We start from the raw sequence: 10,536 nt of genomic DNA on the forward strand, positions 1-10,536 counted from the left end.
TTATAAGACTTTTCCACTAATCTACTACCCGATAACTATTTAGGGGTGGTTGATAGGGTGTATTATATCGAAAAAAATTACTTTACGGGAATAACTCTCAAGCTTTATAGAATTGTCGGATTTTGATGACTATTTTTTTATCTGAAAGAAGAAGACTTCCTACAGCCCGCATCGATCTCTGATTTTGTATTTTATTTTAAATAATAGTATAAAATAATTTATAAAAAAAGCTAAAAATTGTCTTTTTTTTAAAGACTTAAAATTAAGTTTGAGATGAAAATATCGAAAAAAGGAGTTCGATGCGGGCTTTAGAATATTCTCCTCTATTAATAAAAATATCTATCATATTATATGGTTGAATGTTGAGAATGTTGGAATTGAAAAGCTTTAATAGCTGCAAAATAATTTGAAATGACATAGCGTCGTCTCAGAATGAAAAGGTTCTAACGTAATTTTTGTAATTGTTCAGGAGAACATTTTTAAGTTAGCCCGTACCTATCATTCACGTATGAATTAGAACCTTTTCATTCTCTGTATCTAATTGAATAATCAACGGTTCGATACGATTTCAGGATTGAATTATACAACAAAAAATATTTAATAATAATATGCAAAAAAACAATTTTTCAAAAAAATTGATTTAGAACCTTTTCATTCTGAGACGACGATAGGTAGTATATATTATAATTGTGTGCATAATATCATAAGTACCGGTACTTTAAGTATAATATTCACATACTACGATTCTCCCGATTGTATAGGTATTAACGGCGGTGGTACACAAATCAAAATAATTTAATAATTTAATTTCAATTTCCCATATTTGTTTAGTGGACCATACTTTTTGTACTTCCTATACAACCTGATTTGGGTTGTACTCGCCTGAAGTTAGAATAAGACATGTAACGTGTAAAGTATAGATATAATTTGATAATGCATTCATTTACATTCTGCAGTGACCATATGGGGAATCTATATATAGTTCGATTACAAAAGTCGGTCATCATACAAAAGATATATTTTTCAAAATAACAATACTGCTGCTAAATTTGAGAAACCTTATATTTCAATCACTAATAATAAAGTGACTTTTCTGCACATTTTGGTCCTGTACAAAGTCGTGAACTTAAATCTTTAGATAATATACAAAAAATATTAAACAACACAGAAGGGTTGGTTTCATTCTTATCTCTAATAATATTTAGAAATGATTCGAAACAAGTCGAATAAAACACGTTTATCACTTCAAGACAATAGTATTCAAGGCAATAGCATTTAATTGGATTTTATGTTGTAAATTAGTCCTACACATTATTCAATGATACTAAATGAACAGAATTTAAATACCTTTATCAATCAAAATGTTAAATATTATATATTCGCGTGCAAAAAAAAAATGCAATTACGTGTATTATGTGCTATACAGTATACAATATCCAATCGTAATAATACTATATTATATGTTTTAATACTTTTAACACACTCGGATTTGATTTTAATATTTTTTTTTTGTTTATTCTAGCGGAAATCACCGATATCAAATTCTTATGTCTAAACGGGACGGTATTCGATCAGGAGACCAGGGTATGCGAACGTTTGGACGAAGTAGATTGCAGCAGGAGTGAAAGTTTCTTCGATCTTAACTTGGAGCTGTACGGAAACAACGGAGCGGGCTATGGGTAAATAATTGCAGTTTATTACTGCAATAAACGAATCTATATAACATAAATAAGGTGCGCGCAGAAACAAAGTCGTATATAAGTGCGAGTGAATAATTTTTAATGGAAGATTGTTTAATAGAGCTTAAATATTCGAAGGTATATAATTATTATCGTACAAAAAATATTTTGGGTCCGTTCGAAAATCTGTACAACAGGTTTATACGTTCAATTTTTGAGGTTGCGTTTTTTATTATATACTGCGATAAAATTATCATACAAGTTGTCTGCGAGAATAAGTTGTTTGCCCTGGTCGTTTTTACTATTTTGTTTGATACTTTATCAATAAAATAAATGAAATATTATCCAACAATGTAATTTCATATGCCCACTGGGTATTAAAATATTATGTACATATAGGCGATAGGTGGTACGTTGAAATGAGCCATATAAATGTGCTATATTACATATTATTATATAATTATAAAATAAAATATATACATAGTATACACATGTTACATGTATTTACTTGATGAGATGATTTTCATAAATATTAATACAAATAATAATTATAGTATAGAATAGTGTTATTTAAATTTAAATTTTTTTTATTTTAAACCCGTAATTATTGTATTCAATAAACCGTAATATTGAAAACTTTCAAAATATGACTTGTACTAAGTAGTATAATTTGGTATGTCGTATGTATTAATCAATGTTCGTCGTTTTGACACAACGTGTATTTCAACATCATATAATAAGTACTTACTTAGTGTACCAAACACTTTTAAAGAAATAATAATAATAATTTAAAATAAAAATAATATTTATTTGCATAATATTATACATATGGTGCGTGCTTCACTACTTTATTACTTATCCAGTAAATTTAATTGATTCTTTTTTTAAATCTAAATATATAATATATTATCTATAAGTGTGGCATTGTGAATAATAAATAATTAATGAACTATTAATTAAGTTTCATAAAGAAAAATAATTACCAATAACGAAACATATAAGTACACACATTACACACACATACCAAAATAGTATGTAATTTAATTCTAAATATTTTGATCCCTATTAGTTGCTAAAAATATATTATATTTCTGATACCGTCATGCTTTATAAAAAATAATATTTAAATAGTTAACTGTAGTTTATTAGTAATTGTAAAAAAAAATATATTGATTTAATTCTTTGATATCGTTATTTCTTGTAAAAAAAAAATGAAAAAATGAAGGAAATCAACACAAAAAGTGACCGAAATGAAGTAGAAAAGTCAAAATCTCAAAAGCTGACATTCTACTCGATTATATTATAATATTATATTACCTCATATACATATTTATGTGACGAATTTTTGCAGGATTGCACCGGAAGAACCGCCGGAACAGGAACCGGTGCAATGTAACGTAGACGAAGAAGAGTGTTCCGGGACGCCCGACTACTTCGACGAGGAAATGACCACGGTCGCGGGGCCAGTAGGCGCGCTGGCGGCCACCGTGGCGGTCACTGCCGCGACGACCACCACGACGACGACCACGAGCACCACGACGACGACGCCGCGGACAACCACGACAAGCGCGGCCACGAGCACCAAGCGTCCGTCACAGCCGATAGCCATGACGAGCACGCCGAAACCGACGCAGCAGCCGGCCGTCTCGTATCCTACAAACTCACCGGAAACGATAGCGGCCCTGATAGCACTGCACAACGCGTTCCAGGAGAGCCTCAAGGAACGGGAACAAGGGCCCGGGCCCAAAGGGCAGCAGTCCCATCACAGGTACCATCCACCATCGCCGCCGCCACCTCAACAACAGCAACCCAAACCATTTACGGTAACCAACTTTCAACCACCCCGACACTTTCCGTCCAAGGCGCCGCAGCAGCAGCAGCAACAATTGCTACAGCAACAGCATCAGCAGCATCAGCAGCATCACCTACAACATCAACATCAACATCAACAGCAGCAGCAGCCACCACCGCCACCGTACCGACATCAGCAGCAGCATCTGCAACAGTCCCAACAACAGCAGCAGCAACAGCATCCGGTTCTGTTGTCGTCCGAGCGGTTCGGAAACCAAAACTTCCGGCACGGCTTCCAGTTACAAAACGGACCGCCACCGCCACCCGTGGACGAATCGCCGCCTCCGTCGTCATACCAACAGCAGCAGTACAACGGAGACGGTGCACAGTACGACGGTAACTACGACGAAACAGTCGCGGCCGTCGGATTGGGTGACGAAGAGGACGTTGACGACGAAGAGTCTCGGAGGAACTTTGCTCGCGAAGCTCCCGAATCTTCGGTCTCGGTTTCAGTGCAAGTCAGCTCGTCGTCGACTAAAAACAGTGCCATCAACCAGCAGCAACAGCAACAGCAGCGGCCAACGCAGGTGGCTGTCGTGGCCGCTGCAGAGTCTGCGACGCCGTCCGTAACCACGACGACGACCACGATGGCCACGGCTACGGCGGCCGATCGCCCGTTCACGGACAAGCCGTCACTGCCGCAGCCTCCTCCTGGGGACGACACCGACCCGAACGGTGGAGATCTATACGAGGATGAGTACGAAGAGTTAGAAGGCGACGAAGAGTTCTTCAAGGACGTGCCAAAACTGGGTCAAGACAGGAGACGGAGATACGCATTGGGCGGCGCCGGACGAGCGTAACGATATGATTATGATAATAATAATATTATCGTTATCGTTTCCAACCGTACGACGCGGGAACGGCCGCCAAAGCCACCGCGAGACGATCGAACGCAGTTCAAAATGTTTTTGCTCAATAGTTTTGCGTCTGTTGTTATGATCACGACTATACTATACGCGAATACGGCCATTTTTTTCTCTTCTCGTCGTCGTTCGTATAATATTCTTTTACGCCGACGTTCCTGAATCCTACTGCTTCTCCTCCTTATCATCTCTCTCTTTGCCACCCTCACTTCCTACTCCACCTCGTCCTACCCACGAATAAGGAAAATGTAAAAGTGATTTATTTTTTGTTTATTTTTTTACTTACATATTTTATGTATTATATTATTTAGACCGATTTTTTTTACAATTACGCTAATGGCGATTATAATAATATTATTATTATTATTATTATTATTATTATTATCATCAATTATTATTTTTGCAATAATTCTGTAATGTAAAAGAATATGTCCCTTGCTATTCCTTTAAACTGTCGTGTATAATCAGGGCTCGGGACTATTAGCACTTGCGTGTGAGATGTAGTACTGGTGTATCAGTTTCAGATGTGTACCAATATAAAATTCTGCGAAATCATTTAAGCTTTCTATGTTATATTAATACTATTTTTTTTTTGTCACGGTTACGTTTTGAATGGAATATTTTTCTAGACACTATGTCTCATCGAACTGGTACCTAGTATTAATTATTTATCATCATTTTAAATACCAAAATGTTTAGATTTTACAGAAAAATTAAGTTTGAGGTGAAGCGTACTACGTATTCAAATGATATATTTTAAAATATGCGCTCAAGTCCCGACCCATGATTATAATATTACGATATCACACTGCTGACGTCTGTCGTGAGCGATATTGTTTTTTCTCTTTTTTTATGCGAGAGGGGAGGAACGATTTAATTTTGTATACCATTGTATAAATTAATAATATAAATTATATTGTACGAATGAAAATATACATGTTTCTTTTACACCTAACGCATATACGGATATTAAAATAAAAGAATATATAATATTTATATAAAATATGTAATATTATTCCGAGTTAACCAAGTATAATATTTAGGAATTTTACACACGTCGCGTCGTACGCATATAACAATATAGTATTATATTGTAATTTTTTTACGCTTGAAAGCATAACAATATCATATAATATCGATGATTATTAATTTTGTGTTTTTCCTCACATATGATGGGTAATCTAGACTGATATATGTTATTATTATTGTATACTCGGATTATTGTGTTTAGTTTTACGAAAAGCGTGTAATATACGATATTAAAATTGCTTAATCATTTTTAGTATATAACGTTATGCTTTTATATTTATTTCTACCTATGTCGATATATCTTTGTTATTGTCCATAATATTTTGTACGCACATGATCGTATTGAAAAAATGCCAACGATTTCCATTTAGTGCCTATACCAACTATGAAGTCAGTGTAATCATATACTTAATGGGAAAATATAAGTGTTATATTGTTATACAAACATAAACCACATAAATTATAATATAATATTATTTATGTTGAATTACATCGAAACCATCAGTGAAGTAAAAGCGTCATTATTGGGCTGTGCATTTTTCGCTAAGCGATTTTAAGTGTTATGCCAATTAACATAATATTATAATCGTTTTTATTTAATTTTTGTATGCTTGAAATACACTCGCCATCGGATAAACTAGATTATTAACCAAATAATAGATTATTAAAAATATTTTAAATGATATAATAATACTTACAATTGTATTAACTATTTTAGGTATTAAATACAACTGTTTAAAAATAAATTGTATACATTTTTGTTCCAATTAATTTAATTTCACATGAAATGCATTAATTATGCAACGCCGATTGTTAAAATCTATACTTATATATTACCTATTGGCGGTTGGTGTTTATATAGTAGTGAAAATTTATGAATTTCAAAGTATCTTTTGAAAACTCCAACACTTTTTTATTATTCAAACAACTATAGTATATTTATACATAATAACCGTAAGCCATACTGACATAGGTATTGTACATTTTATTCGGACAAAAGAACTCTAGGATTAACGTTAATCAAGATTACGATAGTTATACAATTTAAACAAATAAACTTCAATAATTTATTGATGTATAAAATAAAAATAAAATTTTACTACAAAAAGAAGTATTTAGTTAAATTAAATAATTAATCATAGGTACCTACTCGATACCCCATAACTAAAATAATGATAATTAAAAATGTATTTTATTTGTTAAAATGTATATATTTTAAATTATTACCTATTATTTATAATATAATATTGACCCATAATAATAGATAAGTATTTACAAATTCAGTGAATGGATATTTAATCAAATGTATGAAATTTAAAATATTTCTGAATTAAATTATTTATAAAATAAAATATATTTATATATTATTAATTAAAATAAGTAAAGTTACTGGTTTATTCTATTGTAACTATTTAATATGATTAATATTTAGTACACTAAATAAAGTAATGAAATTAAGGTTTGCCATTAGGTTTGGTTAGATAAAATAACATGACGTATTAAATAATTAAATAATTCAATACATTTTATTTTATTTTTCAATGGTAGTAATAGATTGTTAAATCATTTTAGAATCAAAAAATGTATATAATATGAAATTTTAGAGAAAATAATTACACATTTAAAGTAGGTAGGTACAGCTTGAAAAATTTTCTTCAATTGGCATTTATTGAGTCAATTATACTAACCACGACCCTCTCATAAATATTAATATACACCAATCCAGTGAATATTTATTATATAATATGTGATATGTCACAACTACTTATAGTGAAATCAATCTTTACGGATATCCAAATACTAACATTTATCTGGATTATGAATTTTAACAAACATCCATAATATTATGGACATACATATGTCATGAAATCGACATTATCTACCTATATTGTTAACTTTGTGGGGTTAATGATTATTATTCAACAAATTATTAAGTTATTTGAGCTATATTGTTGCATTTATTGATTTATGAATAAAAACATAACAATATAATATAGGTATTAAAATAATATACCATTATTTTTAGATTCTGAGTTGAACGATGAATGTATTGATTTTACACTGATGTGTGTTTTTATTTTGTGTCTTTTCTGACAGGAAAGTGAATCTAGTTGGTACTTTGGGGGGTCAAAAGTAAAAACTAAAAGAAAAACGGGAATTTTTACGCAAAATCGACTTTGGTTTTTGGTGTAACTTTAAGAAAAATGACCGTAGATAAATGAAGTATTCACTAGTTGTTCATATTTCCATTTTATATACATGATAAAATTTTCAAAATATTTTGATTTGTTTTAAACTGTTTAGGGACATTTTCAGTTTCCAATTTTATTAGTTTTCTTTTCTATGAATGTCAATAAAACTTTACTTGTTGAGTAAAAATACTTGAAAATGTAGTACAAGGCTCACACTATATTGTTACAATGACATTTGAAAAATATTAAAAACCCTTAAACACAGTTTTTTTTTTATTAGCATTTAAAGTTCAAAAATTGACAAAATATGGAAAAATCACGAAAATTAGCAAATTATTTTAAGTTAAGAATTCGTAAAAATTGTTCTTTTTAAATCTAAGATTTTAAAATGTAATACAAGATTCCTTATAAGATTATCAACCTTTATAAAAAAAAAATGTCTATAAGAAAGTCAAATTAAATTTTTATGAGCGTTTGAAATTCAAATTTTTACAACATTGGATATTCACTCAATTTCTCATGTAGCTATTTTTTTATTTTGTTGAAATTCAAAAACGAATAACTGTAGGTACATGAAAATTTAACTGAATGTTTATTTTATCAATTCTTATACTTGATAAAATTTTCAAAACATTTTGACTTGTTTTGAGCTGTTTACGGACAGTTTCATATTTCAATATCAATAAAGTTTTATCTATTGGGCCAAAAAGTGTAAAAATGGCTCCTGATATGTTGTTACAATAGCAGTTGAAAAATATTAAAAATACATAGAAAAAATTTTTTTTATAAGCATTTGAAGTTCAAATTTTGACAAAATTTATCAAATTTAAAATTTAATAATTATTTTGTAGTTAAAAATTTATAAAATGTTCAACTTTTATATCTAAGGATTGAAAATTTAAAACAAGATTCCACGTAAGTAGTTTATTCTGTTATCAACAAATCTAAAAAATACATAAGCACGGTTTATTTTTATAGCAATTTTAAGTTCAAATTTGGACGAAATTACATATTAAAAAACCTAGAATACTGAATAGGTAACTATTTTAGTTATTTTGTTGTGATTGTATAATATTATTTGTGGGTACTTGAAACTTCTAAAGTTATTATACTAGTATATCTATGATATTATCATGGTTTGTTGTTGATGTATAACGCGTTATAAATACCTAATGGATATTGTGATATAATTAATTTGGAATTTACTAAAGGTCAATTTTTTTTTTAATAACATATATAAGTAGGTACACAATATTATGTCTTATACCTAGACACTGACACACCGTCTCTGCTCAGAATGGTTTTTCTTATACAATGATATTATATCATTAAATTCAAATTTAATACCATCCATTATTATACAGTGGCCCACTTGTAACCTACTGTACAGCAGAGCAACATCCACTTGCCCACCTTTTTATAGATTATGGATAATATACCATTTATATTTTATACTAGATCGACGTATCTTGTAGTTGTAAAAATCTTGCTTGTTTAGATACTATATTTAGACTTATTATATACTATTATTTAGATTGACTGTATAGATAACAATGTTTTGATATTACTTTGGGTAGTAACTAATAATTATTATGATAACTGAGTGGACCGTGGATGAGTGTGTAAATAACTATATAAGTGATTGCAGATGAGATATTAATATATTATATATGGAATGCCATAAGTACCAGGTACCTACGGTTCTTTTTACAACCATAGTCTTATGGCCATAATATATTTTTAAGCTCTTTAAAGACACGTCTACACGAGAGCACGCACAAGCTGAGAATGTAAGTTCACGTCGTGCGATACACATTTTCCTAGGGCTGGTGGTATTTTCGGTATTGCCCACCTTTTTTTCTATTATTTTTAATATATTTATTATTTATAAATGAGACTACAGTCTATTAACTAATTAATCTTAAATCATAGAACATTTTATCTAATATTGACTTTTTATCTACTATGAAATGGAAATGGAAAATAACAGAACGTACCTAAGTCATTTTGGACTTAAACATAAATAAAAATGAATAAAATAAAATATAGATAGTTTCACCACTTAATAATTACATGAAAATATTAATTGATACAAATTTTAATATTATTTACTACCTATATTGTATTCAAACAATGGTTAAAAATATCGATGACAATATTATAATTTACTGTCAACGTGCAATGGTATATTACGTACGACATTAAGTTGGTATTGCCGAGGAAAAGTAAAAAATGTAGGAATATACCTACAAACAAGATGTGGCTGATGAAAACATTAAGATTATTAGATAAAATTTTCTCGGGGGGGGGGGTGGGGTAAAAAAAAATAACCAACACTAAAACCTTATTTTTAAACTACCCATTTTTCTAGCAATCAAACACATTACACGTATAAATATTAATAGGCAAAATAACAAAACAAATATAAAGATTTACATAACTCATAGCAGTTAAATACTATTTAATATGCACATAGTATGTACAGAATATTATATATATTATATTATTAATTATTTATAATAAAAATTCTAGTATCCTTTTTTTATTGGATAGTTCAACCAGCACTTCATCAGGAGTAATTGAATCATTTTTGTTGATCGAGAGCATAGCTAGAGCATTAAGTCTTTCCTATTAAAATAAATTACAACATTAATTCATTTTCCAACGCCAAATTGTTCAAACAGCTAGCTCAGTCTGTAGATCACGAGACTCTTAATCTTGAGGTCGTGGATTCGAGCACCAGTGCACGGTGCACCACTTTGTGATATTACCCGTATAAGAGAGTGACACATGGCAAAACATAATTATTGTCTATAAATTAAATTCTAAAAGTGGTACATTAGTCTCTTTTAAATACTTTTTCTTTTGATTCCTTTTCATTAAGTATTTCAATTCATCAATCATCCGTGTTCGAAAAATCAA

At 30.3% G+C, this 10,536-nt stretch overlaps 1 protein-coding gene across 1 annotated transcript in view; it reads left to right on the top strand.

Annotated features, from left to right (window-relative positions):
- The window catches only part of LOC100161799 (basic-leucine zipper transcription factor A), a 60,638-nt gene extending 54,955 nt beyond the window's left edge, over positions 1-5,683 (top strand). Inside the window, exons 5-6 of the mRNA XM_001950294.5 lie at positions 1,523-1,679; positions 3,031-5,683. Coding sequence (XP_001950329.2) covers positions 1,523-1,679; positions 3,031-4,330 — 1,457 coding nt within the window. The 3' untranslated portion in view covers positions 4,331-5,683. The remainder of the gene's footprint in view (positions 1-1,522; positions 1,680-3,030) is intronic.
- The last annotated feature ends 4,853 nt before the right edge of the window (positions 5,684-10,536 follow it).

Source organism: Acyrthosiphon pisum, chromosome A1, assembly GCF_005508785.2.
Source record: "Acyrthosiphon pisum isolate AL4f chromosome A1, pea_aphid_22Mar2018_4r6ur, whole genome shotgun sequence".
Lineage (NCBI taxonomy): Eukaryota > Metazoa > Arthropoda > Insecta > Hemiptera > Aphididae > Acyrthosiphon > Acyrthosiphon pisum.